Source organism: Engystomops pustulosus, chromosome 4, assembly GCF_040894005.1.
Source record: "Engystomops pustulosus chromosome 4, aEngPut4.maternal, whole genome shotgun sequence".
Lineage (NCBI taxonomy): Eukaryota > Metazoa > Chordata > Amphibia > Anura > Leptodactylidae > Engystomops > Engystomops pustulosus.
The window spans coordinates 139,832,154-139,857,784 of NC_092414.1; the positions used below are offsets into that span (position 1 = coordinate 139,832,154).

General features: G+C 41.3%; 1 protein-coding gene across 2 annotated transcripts in view; it reads right to left on the reverse strand.

The window, feature by feature from the left end:
- Window positions 1–1,706: 1,706 nt before the first annotated feature.
- LOC140127266 (uncharacterized) overlaps window positions 1,707–25,631 on the reverse strand; it is a 44,696-nt gene continuing 20,771 nt past the window's right edge. The window contains exons 1-5 of one of the 2 annotated variants that reach the window (XM_072147717.1): window positions 18,006–18,099; window positions 16,356–16,488; window positions 9,133–9,321; window positions 7,261–7,431; window positions 1,707–2,939 (exon numbers count right to left, since the gene is read on the reverse strand). In XM_072147717.1, coding sequence (XP_072003818.1) covers window positions 2,482–2,939; window positions 7,261–7,431; window positions 9,133–9,321; window positions 16,356–16,464 — 927 coding nt within the window. In that variant the 5' untranslated portion in view covers window positions 16,465–16,488; window positions 18,006–18,099 and the 3' untranslated portion in view covers window positions 1,707–2,481. Of the gene's footprint in view, window positions 2,940–7,260; window positions 7,432–9,132; window positions 9,322–16,355; window positions 16,489–18,005; window positions 18,100–25,631 lie in introns of those variants that run through there. The other variant, XM_072147716.1, reaches the window with a different exon arrangement.

Consider the following 25,631-nt stretch of genomic DNA (forward strand, 5'->3'; position numbering starts at 1 on the left):
TTTGTGACTAAGGGTCATTTATGCCTGAATGTCCAGGTCAGTTTTTGCAGTTCTGTTATCCGCTTCTTTAAAAGATTATATCCTTGGGAAAAGCATATCAAAAAATCTTTACTTTGTGTTTTTTATGACAAGTGAGACTGTGATGTGATAGATCGTTTTATTAATTACATATTTTTTTCTAAAAAATTATCCTATCAATTACTACAAATGTGAAAAAATAAGGCTTTTTGTCATTTTTACAATTAAAGATTGTTTTAATAAGTAGTAAAACTGAATGAACTTTTACCAAAATATGTTATAAATACCTACAGCATCATTCCATCACACTTTGCCCGAGTTCAGCTACACACGCTAAGGGTGCATGTATTTCTACAATTCTGCAAACTGTAAGCTGATTCTTTCCTGCAGGTCTATATTCTGCCATTTCACACGCCTATATCTCCTCACCCCTGGCACCTAGACACACAATTCTGGTGTCATATTAAACCCTACCTTTTAATATGATATATGGATTGTGTATGGATGCTTCAAAGAACCCGAGATATTCACTCTACAAGTTACGGAAATAGAAAGCTGTATATAAAAATCTAATTTTATTTTACTACAACTTTAACAGTGGATATCTCTTGTTCTGTGAAGCATCTATACACAATACACAGATATCATATTAAAGAGTAGCTTCTCCTGTTTAATGTGACACCAGATTATGGGGGAGATTTATCATTAGGCAGGATTTTGAGCAGTTGTTTTTGTGTTAGACTGCAGGTTTCCACCAGTCAGATTTATAGTCCAGTGTATGTGCAGTGTTAAATGCCTTCTGATGTGACTAGCAGCTGTGTAGGAATAGACTGCACCAGTCGCACGTATGTTTAACATCTGCTCAATTTCTGCCTTTTTGCAATGTTTTTGCACAGGAAATTCTCAGATGTCTCAAACATAAAATTGAGCAAAAACTTCCCCCTGTTATAGCAATGGACCCACATACACCATTTACTATGTGTTGTAGTTTTGCTATTAAATTTGTGTTATTTTGAAAATTCTCAGTTGATAAATGTTGTGTTGCACGGTGTTGCACACTGTCTGGTGTATTTTTTCCACCATTGCGAGACTTTAGAGTTTCGATTTTTTTCTCGCTAAAAAAAACTGCAAAAAACGTTGTTTGCGCAAAAATTTGCGACAATTACATGCCAAAAAGCTACATAGGACTAATGATAAATCTCCCCCTATGTTTCTATGTGCCAGGGTTCAGTAAATATTGCTGTTTGAAGTTGGTCACTGTCATGACGTTTATTTACATCCTTTGTGCACAGGGCAAGTGCAAATAGAATGTATATAGTCGTATGAAGGGGCAAATTGATAAAGTATATAAAGGATTATAAAGTATTTTAATAAAGTGTCTGTTTTCTGTCTTTTTCATCTTCACAATATACAACCTAAAATGTTTCCTAATATTGTGTCCCCTTTTACATAAGAAATATTTGTATATATATTTATGCTGCAACAGAAAATGCTGTATCACTTAGATGGTAGGTTAAAGCATCATTTGCTTTTTTCGGATCATATAGGATATACAGAGAAATGGCAGAGATGATATTATCTTTAGTACTTATTTATTGTATATTTATTATATTTAAATCCGCAGTAGTTAACAGAGTTCCTTGAGTGTGAGATCCTTAGGAAAGTTGAAAGGAAACATGGCCACCAGGTAACGTTCAAACACTTTATTTCAGGGCATATGGAGCAATGCCTGACAGGTCACAGAGTAACAAGCCATTTTGCACTACTGCACTTTCGCAAGTCTATGACATCACCACAGGGGGCGGGTACGTCTGTTATAACACCACATGATTATTACAAATATGCAATACTCACATGACATGATAAAGTAACATTAAAGTACAAAGATGTGCAGTTAAGGGTTAATCACTAGAAGCACAATACTCATGCACACAGAAATGTAATAATATTCAGAGACATTTAAGTCTTTGCGATCATTTAACCCAATCCGACTTAAAGCGTTTGTGTGTAAAAGCCCCGAGAGTTTCTTGAGTGCGACACCTGATAATATTTTGTCTGTCTTTGCGGGTATTCCCCTTTTTCACCAGCAACATTAATTATGTGTACCGGTAATTTTCAATTCCCGGCTAATTATGTGCGGACCCTATTTACTTGTGTTGGCCTTGCCAACGTGTACCTAAAATACAACGTGGAGCCACTTTTCCAATTATTTCAGTTTCCAATTCATCCCAAGACTGCAATGGAAGGGAAGTAGGTGTTTTGGTACAGGATGTTCTACATTTTTACTGTAAGGTTGCAAATTAAAATTCTGAAAAATTCTGAAATATCTGTCTTATATTTTTGAGTAATCTATTTTGTAATAAAGATGTAAAAAAGATCTTCAGTTTAGTCTCAAGTTTATTTGTGAACAATTGGTGATTTTCATTTTCCACATTGTGGCAGTATCTTTAGAAAGTCAGATCACTAGATTTGCACATTGGGTCTCCATCCATCCCGAAACTTAACGAACTTTAATGCGTGTAGTTCGTTCATTCCCATGCAGCTCCTCATCATGTCGGGGTGAAGGTCATACACCAACTGACCATCCACTTGTGCAGTTTCAAAGGCTTCTACATACTGATTCATGTTTAGTAATTTTAGACACTGACACACCTGGCTGACTGTCAGAGGATGCAGATCCTTTGGGATATCATTGATTGAGGAGAAATTGGTGACAGCTGAAGTCTCAGTTTTCAATGCATCACAAGACTGATTCCCAACGGCTGGCTTTGGCAGCAATTTGTAAACATTATATTTTTTTGTGTTCTCCAGTGGTGTTTTGATGTCATTGTTCAATTCAGTGATATCAATATATATTGGTTCTATGGTGTCGTAGCCGTGCTCTTGAGGAGAAATATCCCTTTTATCAAGCATGTATATTTCTGTGAAAAAGAAGGGGAGACAATGTTTATAGGCATTTATCAAAAATAGTGCTACACTATGTGCAGTTTGCTTCACTAATGCGCAGAGTGGTCTTCATTTATCTGACACACCCTGCACTGCTCAGGAACTGTGCACCAACTGGATTTTTGCTGCACCTTTAATATACAGCGTGTACACAATTCTGTCGAATCACTGTGGCATGCGGTCCATATTGGCACCAGAATGCCCCTTAGGTGCAGAATTTTGTGGCGCGTTGGACACGACACAAAACTAGCGCAAACGCTTTGTAAATACATGTGCAAGCAGTTTGCCCATACTTTCCAGTCTAAGTCAGACAGAAAAGTGGCATAAACACTATGGGACATTATGGGGGACATTTACTATGGCGTTTCCGCCAGTTTTGTGGCGCTCTCACCACATGTTCTGCTCTCCTACCTATTTATTAGCTGTCGGGGACAGAAAAAATGACTTTTTCCGTCTGCTCCGACTCTTCTCCGAAAAGGGGCGTGGCTTTGGCGGAGTGGAAACTCAGACAGAATGAATATGTGTCACAGCCATTTTTGGGCGCTGTAAACTGGCGGAAAGTAGACCAAAAGAAAACTGGTCTAGCAGGGACTGTTGGACACATTTCTGGTGCTCGGGACAGATTTTGGTCCCAGGGACAGAAAATGGTCTCGGGGACAGAAACGTCTCTGCACAGCTCTACAATATTAAATGTGTGTCTTCTTTCCCAGAGCAGGTCGGTAACAAAGCCAATGCAGACACAGACACTTTAAGTAAATGTCCCCCTATGTGTATGAGGCAGCACTCCAGATTCAAAAGTGAAGACAGGAAGGGTTTAATCCAAAACCTTGAGAAAGGTGGTAAGACACCGAAACTTCGCTGGTTTTGATTTAAACCCTTCCTGTCTTCAATATATGAGCCTTACATACATGTAAGGCTCAGTTCACACTATCGTTCAAGATTTCCGTTTCCAGCTTCCGCTTAAAAAAGTAAGAAAATTAAATTGAACAGATCTGTTAGAAATCCCATTGAAGTCTAAGCAAATTTTAATGTCTGTTGTCATTTGTTAGACAGTCATCCTTTTCTTTCTGAAGATTTTCAAGTACTGTACTTTTTTCAGCTAAAAAAAAAAAAATCATAACGGATGATGCTTAACTGACCACAACGGATGACATAAAGTTAACTTTTACATTGAAGTCAATGGGGACGGATAGAAAGTGTCAGGTTTTACAGTTTTTTTTTTAGATGTAGACATAGACATAGAAAAATAGATGATGGACAGATTATAGATAAATGTGAGGTATAGAGAGAAAGTTAGGTAGATAGAAATTAGAGTATAATGGGTAGATGGATGGGTAGTTAGAGATAGATGGATTTGAGTAATGGATAGATGGATGGATAGATATATAGATATAGAAGCTACGTATGTAGAAGCTATAGATTGATGTCTTGACAACTATGAGGGATAGATAGACAGATAGTTTTGAGGGATAGATAGATTTGAGGGGTGGTTAAATATACATATATAAAAAGCTATAGATCGATGTCTGAAAAGTCAAAGTGTCAGTTACGGTAATGTATGTTCATTTGTGTCACCTTTTATTTACCATTTACCGAGGTAAATAAATGGAAATCCCCACGTTAGTGTGAACTAAGCCTAACAATACATAAAGTACATATGTTTATTATACCACCTCTGCACCTCCGTTCAGAAGACTTTGTTCTGTAGGGTCGGGACACAGGTCACAGGTCAGAATGGAAAAAGAGAAGAGGATGGACTGAAACGGAGGTGATTGAGCCAGGCCTGGCTGGGTTTAGTGACTAGGGCCTCAGCAGCTGTGCATCAGGGACATAGAGGAACAGGCCCTGGGGTACAGCCGAGTCATAACTTATTCATGCTTTGCCCCAGGCCTGTCGCCAATAGACCCCCATTCACAAGATCTGTGGGGGTCCCATCACTGACCCCCACAATCAGCAAGATAGGCCATTTCCTGTGGCTAACTTGATATGACTGGAGAACCCCTTTAACCTCTTAATGATGTGGCCCTTTTTTGTTTTTTCATTTCTATTTTTGACTCCCCACCTTCAAAAATCTATAACTTTTTGATTTTTTACACATTAAGAGCTCTGTGATGGCTTGTTTTGTGCGTAACAAATTGCACTTGATAGTAATGGTATTTTTCCATGCCATGTACTGGGAAGCAGGAAAAAAATTCCAAATGCAGTTCAAATGGTGAAAAAAAGCATTTGCGCCATTTTCTTGTGGGCTTGGATTTTACAGCTTTCACTGTGCGCCCCAAATGACACATCTACTTTATTCTTTGGGTTGGTGTGATCATGGGGATACCAAATGTATAGGTTTCATAATATTTTTATACATTTACAAAAATATTTGCCATCTTCTGGCGCTAATAACTTTTTCATACTTTGGGCAATATTTTTGTATAGCTGGGTCTATCTTTGAAAGAAACTATGAGACACCCAAGATCATATAATGAATAGGTTAAAGAAAAAGACGGATGTCTATTATATTTTTCAATACAAATAACAATTTTATTTAATCACAAGAACAAATGTATTTTAAAAACAATTAAAAAGCACACTTATGTGCTAGGCAAGTCCCACTATCCAAAAATAGTAAGTAAATCCCAGACTCTGGGGGTGAGTACCCTATATAATTCCCGAACTCCCTACTTGCACATTACCCCCGAGGAAGCCTGCCCAGACAGGCGGAACGCATGGGGACTGCTTCTTGCCCCTTCTATCCCCAAGCTGGATGTTTGAGACATTGAGGTAATTGTGACTATTTTCAGACTATATGCTCGACTTACCTTTATTATTTCTTATATCTACTTGTGATTATCTCAGCTATAGTCTAAATGAGCTATATTTTCACATACCTGTTATACCTCTAGCGGATTTACTTACTCTTTTTGGATAGTGGGACTAGCCTAGCACATAAGTGTGCTTTTTAATTGTTTTTAAAATACATTTGTTCTTGTGATTAAATAAAATTGTTATTTGTATTGAAAAATATAATAGACATCCGTCTTTTTCTTTAACCTATTCTTTTTCATACTTTGGTGTACGGAGCTGTGGGTGGTGTCATTTTGTGCAACTTTTGATGACATTTTCAGTGCTACCATATCTAGGACTGCATGGCCTTTTGATCACTTTTATTGATTTTTTTATATTTTTCAAATTGGAAAAAAGTGCACTTTGGGCACTATTTTCGGTTACGGGGTTAAACGCAGTACAAAAATGTTGTTATATTTTGATAGATTGGGCATTTTTGGACGTGGAAATACCTAATTTGTTTCACATTTTTACTGTTTATTTATATTTATATCAGTTCCAGGGAAAGGGGGGTGATTTGAATTTTTATGTTTTTTTATTATAAAATTTTTTTTACTTTTTTTATTTTTACTTTAAGACCCCCTAGGGTACTTTAACCCTAGGTTGTCTGATTGATCCTACCATATACTGCCATACTACAGTCTGGTAGTATATGGGGATTTTCCACCTCAATTATTACAATGTGCAAATCGCACATTGTAATGAATGGGTTAAAATGAGCCTCGGTTCTTTGGAAGACCCAATGCTGTCATGGCGATCGATCACCGCTCCTTGATGATGTCTCAGGGATGTGCCACCATCTTTTTGAAGCCGTAGGAAGCTGTGCCGGCGCGATTGACATGAAAACACCCGTGAACAGAGCTAGCACTGATCATGGGTGTTACTGGTAAGTATTTGCTGCAATATGCAGCAAACACTTACTGGTTATGGAGAGTACTCAGCCCATGAGCCCTCTCCATGCACCAGGACCCGTCATAGTACGGCACACGTCGGGAAGGGGTTAAAGAACTTTTGTCATTTGGACAAAAAAGATTTTGTTTGGAGTTACAGTTATAAAATATACCTGATCCATCTTACAAATTCAACTTAAGAACAAACCTAAAGAACCTATCATGTATGTAACCTGGGGATTGCCTGTACATGGGGCATACTGGATGTGGGATATGTGAACTGCAGGCTAGTTTACACATGTATTCATATAAGACACAGACCAGCAAAACATGATTGTACCATCCCAATTTGCCACCCTCAAAGGGAACCTGTCATCAGGTACTCAAGATTAAACCTAATGACCGTGAGATACTTTGTTCTATGCCTTTTCCAAACTCAAATCTATCTAACATTACTTCTTACTCCATCATTCATAAATAAATAAATAAAATACCCTATACTATGGATTTTTGTTTGCGAGGTGATTTGAAAGCTGGTAGACTCCCTTTAAATCGAATAAATTCTACTTACCCTCAAACATAACATTTGCAGTGTTGCCTTGGTTATTCACTTGTTTAGTCAACATGTCACACATATTTCTCCAGTTTTTATTGTTTCCATTTTGGAACTCTACAGCCACCACCAATTTTAGCTCCTTCATGTACATTGGAATAATTATTGGCGCATCAGTAAATAATTTCCCTTCAAAAATATTAAAAGAAACACAAATCATGAGTATGAAAAAAGACAGACAGGCTCTTTTCACATGCTACAGATCAGTGGAAAAAACTTGACAGGTAAAAACAAATGTAGAAAACAATGGTTCATTAAGGTAACTGTGAAAATTACTGAAGCCAGGAAGAGAGAAACAATGATGAGGGAATAAGCCCTTAGAAATAGTCAATAGAGTAGGAATAGGGGAAGCTGGATGTATTGTCCTTCTGTGCCCAGTACTATGTGCAGTGCATGTAAAACGTCTTCATACCCCTTCAATTTTTTCACATTTGTTGGTGGAGGCGTTGTGCTTAAATGAAAAAAGCAACCTGAAACGGAAGAGCCATCTGTTTGCTGCCATATTGAATAAAATCATACCCCGCCCTTGTGGGCACAATCTGTTTCTATGACAGTCGGGTTGTCAAGGACCGATCTGTATAAGATTCACTATATTGTCAATATATTGCAATACAGTAGTATTGCAGTATTTTGTTTGTAAATAACTGCTATTAGCTAATAACTATGGGTTAACAAAAAATATTTTATCTGTCACTGACTGCCTCTGTGACTGACTTTCTCTCAGTTTATGTCACTGACTGTCATTGTCAGTCTCTTTCACAGACAGTCTGTCAGTCTCTATCACTGACTGTCTGTCTTGTCTCTATCACCGACTGTCTGTCAGTCTCTATCAACGACTGTCTGTCAGTCTCTGTCACCGAATGTCTGTCAGTCTCTGTCACCGACTGTCTTTGTCTCTCTCTGTCTCTCAGCCTCTATCCATCTTACCTTACACATAAGCTTTCTTATTCTAATTGCCTTTAGTAACCAATGAAAGCATATTAATGACCTGTGGCAAAACAGCAACCAATCACGGCTCGGCTTTTAACTGCCCCAACAGCAGCCGCAGACAAAGGCTTCTGTACATGGTGGTAATAAGTATATTTTGGAAAGCGTGGGGTTAAAATTTCAGCTTAAAACCTAGTCTTTGACGTCCCCTGACCCCCTGAGTCACAGAGAGCAACTGTGCAAAATTTGGTGATTGTAAACATGGCGGTGCAGATTTCTTAAGTGGACATACATACATACACTCAGCTTTATATATTAGAAAATTAACCCATACGGTGAACACGGCAATGAAAAAGTCAACATTTTTTCACAATTTCGCACCCAAAAAATTCTAATTTAAAAAGTGAACAAAAGGTTTCACAGATTCCAAAATTATACCAACTAAAAAAAAATCTCAGCCTGCATAAAATTACACCTTAAGCAGAAAAACTTTTTTGCTTTTAAAGATTTTTTTTTCCTGGACATTAAATCAACAAAAAATATGAAACGTCAAAAAAGTGAAAGGGACCGAAGACTTAACAACTGCATTTGTTTGCATGTGTATATATATGTACGTTGCAAGATATACAGTATTTATTTTAATGTTTAGAGCTCGGCTTGACCAAAGCTTCATATATTTCTCTGTATGCATATACTATGCAATTGTGTACATGGACCTGCACTAAAACCTACTAACCCTCACCCTACATACCCTGTGTAAAGGATATATAAATATTGAGGGAAATATGCCTAATGTAAACGCTGTGTCAACAATATAAATATTGTTTTGTAGAAAGGACATTATCACTAATCACCTAAAACCTGGCAAACTAATTCTACCATTGCTAATTGTATGTTCATTACCCCTGTTAATAGGATGTCCATACAAGAAGTTTTCCTCATAAATCTCTATCAGTGTCAGCTCACTGAGCAATTCATCTTGTGACTTCAGATCTCCTTTTTGTTTGTAGGATAAAGCAGAGGATGATCGTATAGTAATGGGCAGACTGTATCTAGATAATATTTCTTCCAAATTCAAAGGTATCCTCACAGCTGTAAATGAAAATAAACAATGAATTAGTGAATATACTGAAAATCAGTAAATGTGAATTCCTTACATCATCCCAATACTTTTCCATGAATGCAAAGCAGCTAACAGTATTGCACAACAAACTTGAGCTCCAATGCCTAATATTATCCAGCTGGCTGCTGTGTTGATTTATATACTTTAAATATAAGTTTGTATATCATAGTTTACACGGTTGAAAAAGACACTTGTCCATCAAGTTCAACCAAGGAAGGCAAGGGATTGCATGAGGAAGGGATTTAGGGGAAACAATTCTATAAAACATAACCATCAATGTTATTTAGGTGTAAAAAGGCATCTAGACCCTTCCTGAAGCTCTCTGCTGTCCCTGCTGTGACCAGCGCCTGAGGCAGGCTATTCCACAGATTGACAGTTCTCATAGTTAAAAAAGCCCTGACGCCTCTGGTGATTAAACCTTGATTTCTCCAAACGGAGACAGTGCCCCCTCATCTTTTGATTTATTTAATCTGAAACAACTTACCACCATATTTTTTGTATGGACCCTTCATATATTTATACAAATTAATCATGTCCCCTTGCAGTCCTCTCTTTTCCAGACTAAATAAATCTAGTTGTTTTAATCTTTGCTCATAACTAAGACCCTCCATACCCCTTATCATTTTTGTGGCTCTACATTGAACCCTCTCCAGCTCCAGGGCATCCTTTTTATGGACCGGTGCCCAGAACTGGACAGCATATTCCAGGTGTGGCCGAACCAATGCCTTGCATAGTGGTAATATTACATCCCTATTACGATAGTCCATACCACTTTTGATACATGACAAGATCCTACTGGATTTAGACGCAGCTGATTGACATTGCATGCTGTTATTCAATTTATTATCTTCTAGGACCCCCAGGTCCTTCTCAACAAGGGACTCTCCCAAATTTACTCCCCCAAGGACATATTTTGCCTTTGGATTATTAGCCCCCAGGTGCATAACCTTACATTTATCCACATTGAACCTCATTTGCCAAGTGGATGACCAAACATTCAGTTTGTCCATATAACTGAGGGGTTAGAGGGCTCTTTCACATTGGCGCTGGTGCTCAGATTCAGTTGTGCATTTGTTGCGTTTTGTCTCCATTGTGTCTCCAATTTTCTTCCTTTTTGTCTCTGAGATGAATCCGTTTTGTTTGAAAACAGTAGAAAAAAAAAATGTTTCATCCGTTTTTTATGTGGGCCCATACACTTTATTGCCTTCTGTGATCCGAATCAATGAAAATAAATTGGATGTTTTATAATTTTTTCCATGGACAAAAGGATCAGTGAAAATAAAATCCAATGTGAAAACAACACATAGAAATCAATGACTTTGTGAAACATCCGTGGAAATCAGTGAACCACAGAGGTGAAAAACAATGCCAATGTAAAGGAGCCCTAATTTTGTTATTTAATGGGTACAGTTTGGTCAAAGAGATTACAAAGTGATAAAACAGGGATGAACTATATGGAGAAGATTGATAAAAGTCCAACTCTTGCCAATAAGCTGTTTAAAGGGGGCTGTGTGCCAAGCTGAGCCCCCTTCTTTATAATGGTATCACATTCTTAGAATCTACACATTCTGGAGAAAAAGATGATGGTGCAATATCACGCACAACCATGACATTTCTGGCATAGTTTAAGCCAACTAATAAGAGGAGAAAACTAAGGGTCAGGGCCGCATTTGCAATGAGGCAAGATGAAAATCTCACCTCAGGCGGCAGAATGCGGAGTCCTTGAAAGAGTGGTGAAATACGCCACTCTAATGTGGACGATTCGGGCGCTGTCTATTTAGCCACCAGCTAAATAAATCGCGCCTGTCTCTTTAAGACACAGGTGCGATTTATATGTGGAGCGACGCACTGCTGGCCTCGCTCTGTTCTATGCAGAGACACAGACGGCGGATGATGATTACACGCTGCCTGTGTCTATGAGCGTAGCCGCGGCTGACAGGAGAGCCGCAAGAAGACCGGTGCAATGCGCCGTGGGAGCACCTGCCTCGAGGTAAGTATAAGTTTTATTATTTTTGATGTACACTTATTAATTAAATGTGGCCAATAAGAGGGGAATATAGGGTTGTATAGTTAATATAACTGTGTAGGGGTGGGGAGGTTTTGCTATATATTTATATTATTTATATGTGGCCATAATCCTTTTATGAGGGGGGGTGGGGTGGCGGTTGCTGTGTATTTTATATGGGGCCAGAATTGTTTAATACTGTGGGAGGGGCGGTGCTGTATATATTATATGGGGACAGATTCTTTTTTTTCCTGGGGGGGGGCGGTATATATTTATATGTGGCCAGATTTCAGCTGGGGGCTGTATATGGGATACAGTATATTACTGAGCTGAGGGGGGCTGTATATGGGATACAGTATATTAGTAAGCTGGAGGGGCTATATATGGGGTACAGTATATTACTAAGCTGGAGGGGATCTGTTTATTGGTGTACAGTATATTACTAAGCTGGGGGGCTGTATATATATAATGAAGGGATGTTTTATATGTGGGGAGAGTGCGGTCAGTTGTGTTGTGAGAAGTAAATATCATTCAGGAGCGCAGTGTTGTTATCCAGGAGACTTCATACTGTAAGTGACTGTGGTTTTTTTAGGGACACCGGGTGGACATGCTGCAAGGAGCTAAAGACATCTGGCCGTGAATTCACCTGTGATACGTCATGGATTGGAGAACCCGGAATAAAGTCCTACAGATGGAAGAGATTGTCATCTAATGACTCCCAGAACCTGTAGTCAGTCACACAGTGTCAGTGAGCTGCCTGTGGGGATGTTAATTGTTAGTAAAGCTTTCAGCATTTACTGAACAGGGAGTGGGCAATGGAACAGGAGTGGGGGCAGCAAATATGCTAGAATTGGCCCTGCTAAAGGTAGTTTCACATTTCGCATTTTTTTCACTGAACCCTTTTTGGCTTATGGACACATAATTATTGGTTTTTCTCTTCCTGGCTTCAGTGATTTTTCACTGATGCCCCACTGACCCATTCTTTTCATTGGGCTTTTTGACTTTTCAGTTTCTACACTGATCTAATGTTGTCAGTGAACACAAAAAGAACAGGTTCTAAATTGACCACTGATCAGTGGAGAAAAACTGAAGTGTGAAAATCCCATTGAAAAGAATGGTTTAGTAAGGCATCAGTAAAAAATCACTCAAGCCAGTAAGAGAAAACCAATCTGTATGTGTCTATAGGCCAAAATAGGTTCAGTGAAAAGCCATGGATGTTAGGAAAACTGATGTCTAACAAAGCCATAGATTTCTATGGGTGTTTTCACATTGGCTTGTATTTTCACTGATCCGATGTCCGTGGAAAAAATTATGAAACATGTCCTATTTTTTTTACTGATGCAGATCACAGAAGGCAATAGAAGTCTATGGGTCTGCAAAAAAACGGATGAAACATTCATTTTTTAAAATATTTTTTTCAGCTATGACTCTGAAAAACCAGGTGTGATGTTTTGAAGGCAATGTTAAACCTACAAATGTGGATGAGCATGGTGTAATTTGTGTATCTATCAAATGAGGGCAAAACAAATTGCAGACTGATTGATAGGTTAGTTTGGATTTGGCAGCCATTTGAGTAAGACATGTTTCATGATTTTCGATAGATGGAAAAAGAGCTGTATTGTTTGGTAATTTGCTTTTTGTTTTTGGATGGGAAAAAATGTGAGGAGATAAAAACAAAGTGGGATACTGTTTATGGGGACACTTCGCCATCTATGACCACAATTTAGATATTGGTTCAACAAATTTAAATGTGGGTGAACATCCGTTTTAGATGAGGAGCGACCAAGACGCCCGGCAGACGTTAACGAGGAAATCATTCAAAAAGTCCACGACATGATACTCGCTGATCGACGAACGAAAGTGTGCAAAGTAGCAGAGGCCATAGGTGTGTGGACCGGAACAGCAATTAATATTTTACATGATAAGTTGGCGATGAAAAAATTGTCAGCCCGATGGGTGCCGCGATTGCTCACGGTGGACAACAAGCGGATGCGGCTTTTAACTTCGAAGCAGTGTTTGGAGCAATTTGAGCGAGATCCGAAGGAGTTTTTGCGTCGAGTTGTCACCGTAGATGAAATCTGGATTCATCATTACACACCAGAAACTAAGCAACAATGGATTTCTCTCGGTGAATCTGCTCCAAAGAAGGTGAAGATCGGCCGGAAAGGTCATGGCAACAATTTTTTGGGATGCGAACGGTGTCATCCTCATGGATTTTTTAGAAAACGGAAGAATGATCATTGGACAATACTACAGGGAGTTATTGGACTGCTTCAACAAAAAATTGAATGAGACATGTCCGCATTTTGGCAAAAAAGAAGGTGCCGTTTCCCTAACATAATGCACCAGCACATCCATCCATTGTTGTCGCCGCAAACTGCATGAATTACATTATGAATTGCACCCCCCGTATTCAACCGATACTCCCTGTGACTTTTTCTTGTTCCCTAACATGAAGAAATGGCTCGCGGAAAAAAAAATTTGCTCAAATGAGGAAGTCATCGTCGAGACAGAGGCGTATTTTGGAGAGTTCGACAAATACTATTTTTTGGAGGGGATAAAAAATGGCAGGAAGGTTGGGAGAAGTGTATCTTTCTAAAAGGGGACTATGTTGAAAAAATGTAAAAAAATTTTTTTTTTAAAAATGATGTCTTCATTTATAACACGGGTACTTATCGAACTGCCCTCGTAATAATAAAACTAGGGAATTTCAGTCACAGTCCAGCAACAAAAAATACACGATAGACTCCTTTACTAATTGCAACACCAGATATACCGTCTACTTGGTGGAATGTCACCTTTGTAAGTTATATTATGCTGGCAGTACCATAAGGCCAGTCAAAGTACGTATAGGTAAACATATTTCAGATGCCAGAGTGGATTCAGAGAATAGACAAATGAAATATGTTAATAAGATCTCAAGTCTGTCTAAAGATTTTTTGCTCTCTTACACAGGATGTTTTTTCATCATTTATAGTTACAATCATTGAGAATATATTTAAGCCCATCAGAGGGGGAGATTGGACCCACAAGCTCCGTAACAGAGAGGCTTATTGGATCCTGCTATTGGATACATGACACCCTAAAGGCATGAACAACAGAACGGACGTATTGTATCTTTACTGACTTTATTTGTCCCTCGTCTGTATCTCTGTTATTTTTATTACCCATTAACGCCTAGATTCAGTGTAGCTCAAGTACAAACCTGCCCTTATTACATTCTGTTTTTGGTGTTTTACTGTGCCTACTCACCTTTTTTCGGTCTAAATCTTCTGTATCATTATTTTTCTTGTACGGCTGCACAGATTATGGGGGTCAATTACTAAGGGCCCGAATTGCATTTTTCCACTGCGTTACCCGAATATTTCTGATTTGCGACGATTTTCCCTGAACTGCCCCGGGATTTTGGCAATCGGATTGTGGCGCATCAGCGCCGGTATGCATGTGACGGAAATCAGGGGGCGTGGCGTAAGAAAACCCTAAGGATTCGGAAAAAACGCCGTATTTAAAAAAAAGTGTCGCTTGACACGCGCTTAACTGCACCCAGGGTAGGACGGTGAACTTCACTGAACTCCGACGGAATTCAGCGCAGCAGTGACACCTGGTGGACATCGGGCGCACGACCTTAGTGAATCGCCGGAAGACCCAAATCCTCCACAGAGAACGTGCCGCGGGACCACGACGCGACCGGATAAGTAAATCTGCCCCTATGTGTCTTGCCCCTGCATGCTATGCGCATGCGCTTGTTTACATCAGATTTGGACTTGGCTATTTAAACCTTGAGTATCGTGTTAAAAGTTAGACCATGACTAAGAACTGAAAAAGATTTTTATATGTTCAAAAAGCGTTGGTCTGTGTACCACAAATGCACTTTTTGTATCTATGCTGTTTTTAATGTGACCAATAAATCCAAGATTTTTTACTTCAACTGGAGTGCCGTAGAACCTTTTTCCATTTTTCTCTTCAAATGTTAAACCTTCCTTTTTTTTGCTCGGAGGCAAAACTGATGCATCACGGAGACAAAATGCAACGGATGCGCAACTGAAGCTGAGCACCAAAGCCAATGTGAAAAAGCCCCTAGACTAGACAATGTTATAAAAAAATGTGCAGAACATGTTGGCTCTATATAAGCACAAGAAATAAAGAGGCTATTAATGTTATAAATTAAATCAAAGGAGCTTTCATCTTTTCTTTAATAGGAAGTAGGCTTTAGGCCAAGGAGATGAGCAGCAGGAATACCAGCAGCTAAGCCTCTGCAATTAACATTAGCTACTGTGAAAGAAACTCACGGTTAAAATGATTTATACTGTGTGTTTTGAATCAGCAGCAAAAACTGCCAAGCTTTAAGTGCGAAATTCATATGTTGTAATGTAATGCAGTATATTGAAGTCTGTAAATTATGTGCCGTATAATGTTGTGTGAACATTATGGTTAAAGTATAGTTCTCAGAACTGTATAGAACTGTAACAGTTGCAAACTGGAGATAAATATCAATTTTCATCTTTAAACTGACACCAGAACCACAGTTATAGATGCTGTAGAACCCAGGTATAGGTATCTGAAGTGACACAACCTTAGTCCCAGAGCATGACCCCTGAGCATGACATTATTTCAGGAAAAAAGTAACTCTTTTCAACTTATTTGCAGATGATTATGGAAACCTTGCACTGGATCTCTGCATTGCTGCACCTTAAATTCCCTATGTATATCTGTGGCCAATTGAAAGATGAGATTCAGATTTTTAATATGAAATCAAAAGCATGGGTGCTATAAAGCCCAAGGGTGTCTAATGTACCACCTCCAGCTAGAAAGTGACTTATCTCATTCAAAAATTGATTCTTCTCAGATCTCATGGATATGACTTTGGCAAAGATGTTTAACATAAAAGAAGGGGTGCTACAGAGAATATATCATCCCCTACTAGAGTGTGCAGTTAGTTTAATAAAATAAGTCCTTAATTATTTATATTCATAGTCTACATATGGATTTGTTACTTACGTTTTAAAGTACCCTTGTCTTGTACCACATGGAATTTTGGTCGGGTGAGTTGACAGGGCAGGGAAAAAAGTCTCCCATTCTTGGTTTCAGCAGCTACTCTTTGCTGCATGTAATGAGAATGAACTCTGATAACCTGCAGAAAGAAGAGATCACGTTATCTAATACCATGCAGACTTGGAGACCATCAGCATGTGCTCAGAATGAGGAGTTAACTTGCTGAGCTTAGTGTGAATTTAGGGCTTTTTCACAGTCAGGATCAGCATGTCATCACGGACCGTGCAGATTTCTGTCATGGACCAACAACACTGCCAGGGACATATCAATATAAGATACAAGATGTTCCTTCTTCCCCATTAAACCTCAGGGCAATAGAGTGTCAGCACTCCTATTTAGCAGGGAAGCAGGGACTCCTTGCATCATATATCGAGTATCCCAGTCGTGCAGTCAGCCTGTCAGTGACTGCACGGGCCATGCTCACGGTCTGAGCACAGACTGTGTGAGACAGCCCTTTAATAGTTGGCAGACATACTCTCCTACTTACTCTCCTAAAGTTTCTGCTGACTATCTTATGTGTATTGGGTCACTGTGGATGATGGACGGGAAAAAGGATCAGGTGTGTTCAGAGCTCATTTGTGAAAATTTTAGAGGAATTGGAAAAAATTATTATTGGCTGATAAAAAGTCTACAAATGCTATGATTAGATGGATCTTATTACAGCTACAATTAAATATAATAATATTGATGATAATATTGATTTCATGTGGATTCAGTAGTTTAAACTGCATTGGTAAACTCAGAACGTCAATGCAGGGTCCCCCTAATCATCATAGCCTGATATTTAATGGGTAAATCCACCCCTTAGGATAGATCAAATAAATAGATCAAAATAATGGTCCTGAAATACCCCTTTAACTTTAGGAAAAAAGGACACCTCATCATGATTATCATCATGTGGAGCACAGTTTTTTCATGTTTTCACCAAGATTCTTGTCATTAAAGTCATTAAAGCATGATGTGTAGTACTGCATGATGTACTGCATGATGTAAGCAAATAGCAGCTTCTTCATACAGCTGAAGGACTCCTTTGGAACATGGGAAATGGCATCTAGATGTTGATACAATGTACGATTGGACCTACAGGACCTTCAATGATGTCTGGACCATGTGGTCCTGTAGATTCACCAGTAAATGCAGGAAAGTAGTGTAAGAAATGAGAGGGTGAGGAGCTGGTTGTGTGAGAAGGCTGCATGGTTAGATGAGCAGACACATTAAATAAAAACAAAATAAAGGCTGACAATGTAAAACACAAAATTAAAAAAAACTAATACTGGTGAATCCCCCTCTGCCATGCCATGCCACATGCCATATTTTGAGAAAATATATGAAGCAGGATTCTGGAGTAAAACACTCTCTGAAATGCCTTGTGTCACATATATTAAGGGTTTTAGACAGTTTTTAGACACTTTCCCAACTTGTGTGAAAAAGGGGTATGGCCTCTGTGCGCCAAAAATTCACACAAAAAAAATAAATAAAGCAACAAAAAATTCACAATGTGTCCCAAATTCTCAGCTGAAGATGACATTAGCCGAAGGGAGGGGGCTTGAGGGACATGCCAGGAGAGACGCAGTAAATCGCATGAATAACACGTACCCTTGGGACTTGCTGATGCTTCTGGCATGGTGCCAGGTAGGCTTAATAACTAACTAGGGCAGTTACTGGGCACAGAGACTATGAATTACTGAGCTAAAAACAGTGTGGGCAAGGGTTACTATAATGCTATGGGAAACTGTCATTAGGTTAACTAGTGAAAATCTGGTTACAGTTTCCTTTTAACTGTTAATTAATAACCACACAAAGTTCACTCCTTAAAATAAACTGAAAGGGTGAGGTGGCTTTGGAATTTATTGTGCTAACTGTTTCAGATAAGGATTATTTATGACACTCTTGTAACCTTCCTCATGGTTGCAGATGGAAAGACTTGATATTTAGTTGAATGCTGTATAGTGTTAGTATTCACACTCCTTCTATTTTATCAACATCAAGCTGTAAAGAATAGAAATGTAGCTGCTATACTTTTGATACATGGGCCATCCGACTATCACAGCCTTTCATTTTGCTAAACCAGTTCCCTACACTGAACTGACAAGATACAATTACATTGAAACTGTGCTGTCTACAGTTGGAGGTCTGATCCTTATGAAATAGATATACAGGCTGTTCCCAGGTTACATACAAGGTAGGCTCTGAAGGTTTGTTCTTAAAGGGAACCTACCACCACAAATCTACCTATAAAGGTAGATTGGGTGGTAGGTGGATCAATGGGACGTGAGGATAGCCCTTTTAAGGGCTAATCCTCACGTCCCTGCACTTTTTTAATAACTTTAATTTGGTATTTATTCAAATTTACTTATGCGGCTACCGGGGCGTGGAGTAGCCGCATATGAGATTACACGAGGCGGCTACTCCACGCCCCGGTAGCCACTTTATCCCTCCTACTCACCCATCTTCGGCGCGCAGCTCCGCGCCCTCGTCCGGCGATCCTGCCGTCTGCGCATGCGCAGAAGAGCAGGCCCGCGCCTGTTTCGGAGTTGTGACCGCGCAGGCGCGGGCCTGCTCTTCTGCGCATGCGCAGACGGCAGGATCGCCGGACGAGGGCGCGCAGCTACGCGGAGCTGCGCGCCGAAGATGGGTGAGTAGGAGGGGTAAAATGGCTACCGGGGCGTGGAGTAGCCGCCTCGTGTAATCTCATATGCGGCTACTCCACGCCCCGGTAGCCGCATAAGTAAATTTGAATAAATACCAAATTAAAGTTATTAAAAAAGTGCAGGGACGTGAGGATTAGCCCTTAAAAGGGCTATCCTCACGTCCCATTGATCCACCTACCACCCAATCTACCTTTATAGGTAGATTTGTGGTGGTAGGTGCCCTTTAAAGGACACCTGTCATCAGGTCTGTGTCACTATTTCTGTCACTACTACCTGTTGGAGCAGCTCACAAGGATCCCATCCCAGCCTTTATCTAGTTATTTCATACATTAATCATTGTAAAATCACATATTTTTTATCATGTAAATGAGGCTGGTCACATGGTCAGAGGCAGTGATGTCACCCCTGTTCCCCCTCCCCTCTCCTCCCCCTGCTCATGTCTGTGTGTAATGTATAGTAAAGCATGGCTAGTGTGTGTATGTCATCTGCTGACTTGTGAGAGACACAGACATCAGCTACACATGAATCTGACATGTTCTGCTATAACATGGCTGCAGCCTGGAGCTGTTGTATCTCTCCTAAACACACACACATGCACACACAGGCTGCAGGGGGCGTGGCCACCAGCACCAGGAAGCACATCATTATACAGCCTCACACCATTATACAGGGTGTCAGTCAAGCACTGGGGGTGTGGCTGTGCCTCCCACTCATGAATAGAGTGGACAGCTTGAATATGCTAATGCTTCATTGGACATTTCACAGGTCATTTGCATACAGCTTTAGGACCTCATTGCTTAGGTTTACAGGCATGTAGAGGGACAATAAAGGGATAGAGGTAATGCTCTCTAATGGCAGTTTATGAAAATATATTTAGTTTAGGGGGGTTATTTTGCATGACGGGTTCTCTTTAAGTTGAATTTGTATGTAAATTGGAACTGTATACTTTACAATTGTAACCCCAGCCTAAATTTTTTTGGTCTCTGTGACAATTGGATTTTAAAAATGTTGGATTGTCATAAGAACCAGATCTATCATAATGTAAAATTTATTCCCTAGAGGGGAACTGGAAAAGAACATCAAATGTCTGAATCGCCACACGTAAAAGTTTTAATGAAAAGTGATCAAAAGGTCTTACAGTCCCCAAAATTGTATCAATAAAAATCTCAGCTTATTTGTGTCACAATATGGTGATATGGCTAAATGTTTTTTTTCTCAAAAGAATAACATTTTTTAAAGGTATAAAACTTAACAAAAACTTCATAGTTTTGGTATCCTGTGATTGTACCAACCCAAACAATAAAGGAGAGAAGTCATTTGGACAAAAAATATATTAGTGTGTGTTTCACAATGTATGGCAAACTTTATGTCAGGGCACAAAAGCCAGTCACCTCACGATCTCGCAAATCCACAGTCAATACAAGCAATTTTTGGGACTATAAGACGCTTCTTCCTATAGGACGCACCCCAGTTTGATTATAAATACCATCCACTGATGTCAGGCAAATCCTGTTAGTATTGATGAACCAACCAACACCCAAGGCTTCAAGGGCCCCATAGCCACACACATCAAGTTTGATACTGCAGATACTGTAGTTTGATATTGTAGAGATTATGAAGAGACAGACCTCAAGCCCTGGAATGCATGTGTGCCAACTCTTGACATGTATGTAAACATGAGCCACAGAAAAGGTTCTAAAACTGCAGAACTAAAAAGTAGACATAAAGGAAGACGCTCATTTCCAAAGAAGCTTGGTCCTGGTACCGCAGTAAATGTCAAATAATTTAAAAAATGGACTAATGGAGGACCCACAATTTTCATACAACCCAGGGCCCATGGCACTCTTAATCCGGCCCTGCAAAAATTCTCAAATACATGCAAAAATTCTTTGTTAGAAAGATATAGCTCAACAATATGATAAGACATTAAAAATAGAGATGAGCGAACACTAAAATGCTCGGGTACTCGTTATTCGAGACGAACTTTTCCCGATGCTCGAGTGCTCGTCTCGAATAACGAACCCCATTGAAGTCAATGGGAGACTCGAGCATTTTTCAAGGGGACCAAGGCTCTGCACAGGGAAGCTTGGCCAAACACCTGGGAACCTCAGAAAAGGATGGAAACACCACGGAAATGGACAGGAAACAGCAGGGGCAGCATGCATGGATGCCTCTGAGGCTGCCTAATCGCACCATTATGCCAAAATTATGGGCAACAGCATGGCCATGACAGAGTGACAGAATGAAGCTAGATAGCATCTAAAACATCCAATAATTGACCCTGACACTATAGGGGACGGCATGCAGAGGCAGCGGCAGCAGGCTAGAGAGTGTCATGGCGACATACCCTAAATGGACTCAGGCTTCAAACCAATGGGTGGCAGAGAGGAACCAAAGGAGGTGAGCAAGAAGCGCTCAAATAATATCGGTACATGATAAAAGTTTGCCAGTATATTTTGTGGATTACACAGCAGGGTGGCGACAAAGTTAACATGGAAGCCATGAAAACAACCCAAAATTCTGCCTGACACAGCTCGTTTGATAAGGGGACCATGTATGGAGGCAGTGAACTAGTAGTAGATTAAAGGTGCTGCAGTTAAAACTATGTTAGTTGGATCTTGGCATGGAGCTGGCGCTCCGCTGCCAGGCGAGCTTTCGCCAATCCAAGCCCCTGTCTATAGGCTACTCCCCAAACAGCACTTCTAAGAACCTTTTGTATAAGATCAAGTGTAGTAGCGTTCTTATAAGTTTAGGATATGGCGGGTGAGGGGAATGTAAACAGATGCGCAAGAAGCGCTGAAATAATATCCCTAAATGGTAAAAGTTTGCAAGTATATTTTGTGGATTACACAGCAGGGTGGCGACAAAGTTAACAACTTTGATGTGGAATGCCCTGTAATAGCTCTTGGGCGGTGTGCCTTTTATCGCCTAGGCTCAGCAGTTTCAGCACCGCCTGCTGTCGCTTAGCGACGGCACTGCTGCTGTGCCTAGAGCTACCGACTGATGGCGCCATGCCCACGGATGGTAATTCGGAGGAGGAGGAGGTGGAGGAGGGGTGGGAGGAGGTATAGTAGGCCTTTGAGACCTGGACCGAGGTAGGCCCCGCAATTCTCTGCGTCGGCAGTATATGACCAGCCCCAGGGTCAGACTCGGTCCCAGCCTGCACCAAGTTAAGTGTAGTAGCGTTCTTATAAGTTTGGGATATGGCGGGTGAGGGGAATGTAAACAGATGCGCAAGAAGCGCATGATGCGCATGGAGCTGGCGTTCCGCTGCCAGGCGAGCTTTCGCCAATCCAAGCCCCTGTCTCTAGGCTACTCCCCAAACAGCACTTCTAAGAACCTTTTGTATAAGATCAAGTGTAGTAGCGTTCTTATAAGTTTAGGATATGCCGGGTGAGGGGAATGTAAACAGATGCGCAAGAAGCGCTGAAATAATATCCCTAAATGGTAAAAGTTTGCCAGTATATTTTGTGGATAACACAGCAGGGTGGCGACAAAGTTAACAACTTTGATGTGGAATCCATGAAAACAACCCAAATTTCTGCCTGACACACCTCGTTTGATAAAGGGACGATGTATGGAGGCAGCTATATGGACGACTTTTGGAGGTAGCAATGGAGACAACGTGTGGAGGCTGCTATGGAGACAATTTAATTTGGATAGTGCCTGTATGTGGCAGTCCCAAACATTTTTCAAACCAGAGGAGCAGGTAGGTGGCCCTCCAGTAAAATGGGATAGATTGAGTGCCTGTATGTGGCAGTCCCAAAAATGTTTCAAACCAGAGGAGCAGGTAGGTGGCCCTCCAGTAAAATGGAATAGATTGAGTGCCTGTATGTGGCAGTCCCAAAAATTCTTCAAACCAGAGGAGCAGGTAGGTGGCCCTCCAGTAAAATGGAATAGATTGAGTGCCTGTATGTGGCAGTCCCAAAAATTGTTCAAACCAGAGGAGCAGGTAGGTGGCCCTGCAGTAAAATGGAATAGATTGAGTGCCTGTATGTGGCAGTCCCAAAAATTGTTCAAACCAGAGGAGCAGGTAGGTGGCCCTGCAGTAAAATGGAATAGATTGAGTGCCTGTATGTGGCAGTCCCAAAAATGTTTCAAACCAGAGGAGCAGGTAGGTGGCCCTCCAGTAAAATGGAATAGATTGAGTGCCTGTATGTGGCAGTCCCAAAAATTGTTCAAACCAGAGGAGCAGGTAGGTGGCCCTGCAGTAAAATGGAATAGATTGAGTGCCTGTATGTGGCAGTCCCAAAAATGTTTCAAACCAGAGGAGCAGGTAGGTGGCCCTCCAGTAAAATGGAATAGATTGAGTGCCTGTATGTGGCAGTCCCAAAAATTGTTCAAACCAGAGGAGCAGGTAGGTGGCCCTGCAGTAAAATGGAATAGATTGAGTGCCTGTATGTGGCAGTCCCAAAAATGTTTCAAACCAGAGGAGCAGGTAGGTGGCCCTCCAGTAAAATGGAATAGATTGAGTGCCTGTATGTGGCAGTCCCAAAAATTGTTCAAACCAGAGGAGCAGGTAGGTGGCCCTGCAGTAAAATGGAATAGATTGAGTGCCTGTATGTGGCAGTCCCAAAAATGTTTCAAACCAGAGGAGCAGGTAGGTGGCCCTCCAGTAAAATGGAATAGATTGAGTGCCTGTATGTGGCAGTCCCAAAAATTTTTTAAAACAGAGGACCGGGTAGGTGGCCCTCCAGAAAAATGGAATAGATTGAGTGCCTGTATGTGGCACTCACAAAAATTGTTTCAAACAGAGGACCGGGTAGGTGGCCCTCCAGAAAAATTAAATGCATGAAGTACTATAGCAAGAGCCAGTGGGCCCTGTCAAAAAATAGCCATTTTCCTCTGCTTTACTGTACAAAGAGGAGGAGAAGGAGGAAAATGAGGAGGAGGAGGAGGAGTGGATCAATTATTCAGGTTGAGCTTCCTTCACCTGGTGGAGATTGGAAATTCTGAGAAATCCAGCCTTTATTCATTTTAATAAGCGTCAGCCTGTCAGCGCTGTCAGTCGACAGGCGTGTACGCTTATCGGTGATGATGCCACCAGCTGCACTGAAAACCCGCTCGGACAAGACGCTAGCGGCAGGGCAGGCAAGAACCTCCAAGGCGTACAGCGCCAGTTCGTGCCACATGTCCAGCTTTGAAACCCAGTAGTTGTAGGGAGCTGTGTGATCATTTAGGACGATGGTATGGTCAGCTACGTACTCCCTCACCATCTTTCTGTAAAGATCAGCCCTACTCTGCCGAGACTGGGGACAGGTGACAGTGTCTTGCTGGGGTGACATAAAGCTGGCAAAAGCCTTGTAAAGCGTACCCTTGCCAGTGCTGGACAAGCTGCCTGCTCGCCTACTCTCCCTCGCTACTTGTCCCGCAGAACTACGCACTCTGCCGCTAGCGCTGTCAGAAGGGAAATACTGTTTCAGCTTGTGCACCAGGGCCTGCTGGTATTCATGCATTCTCACACTCCTTTCCTCTCCAGGGATGAGAGTGGGAAGATTTTGCTTGTACCGTGGGTCCAGGAGAGTGAACACCCAGTAATCGGTGCTGGAATAAATTCTTTGAACGCGAGGGTCACGGGATAGGCAGCCTAGCATGAAATCTGCCATATGCGCCAGAGTACCAACGCGTAAGAATTCACTCCCCTCACTGGCCTGACTGTCCATTTCCTCCTCCTCCAACTCCTCCAACTCCTCTTCTTCTGCCCATACACGCTGAACAGTGAAGGACTCAACAATGGTCCCCTCTTGTGTCTCGCCAACATTCTCCTCCTCTTCCTCCTCATCCTCCTCCACCTCCACCTCCTCCGATATGCGCTGAGAAACAGACCTCAGGGTGCTTTGGCTATCAACAAGGGAATATTCTTCCCCCGTCTCTTGTGACGAGCGCAAAGCTTCCGACTTCATGCTGACCAGAGAGTTTTTCAACAGGCCAAGCAGCGGGATGGTGAGGCTGATGATGGCGGCATCGCCACTGACCATCTGTGTTGACTCCTCAAAGTTACTCAGCACCTGACAGATATCAGACATCCACGTCCACTCCTCATTGTAGACTTGAGGAAGCTGACTGACCTGACTACCAGTTCTGGTGGAAGTTGACATCTGGCAGTCTACAATCGCTCTGCGCTGCTGGTAAACTCTGGATAACATGGTCAGTGTTGAATTCCACCTCGTGGGCACGTCGCACAACAGTCGGTGAGCGGGCAGTTGGAGGCGGCGCTGCGCTGCCCTGAGAGTGGCAGCATCTGGGCTGGACTTCCTGAAATGCGCACAGATGCGGCGCACCTTCGTGAGCAAATCAGACAGATTGGGGTATGTCTTGAGGAAACGCTGCACTATCAGATTTAACACATGGGCCAGGCATGGCACATGTGTCAGTCTGCCGAGTTGCAGAGCCGCCACCAGGTTACGGCCGTTGTCACACACAACCATTCCCGGCTTGAGGTTCAGCGGTGCCAGCCACAGATCAGTCTGCGCCGTGATGCCCTGTAATAGCTCTTGGGCGGTGTGCCTTTTGTCGCCTAGGCTCAGCAGTTTGAGCACCGCCTGCTGTCGCTTAGCGACGGCACTGCTGC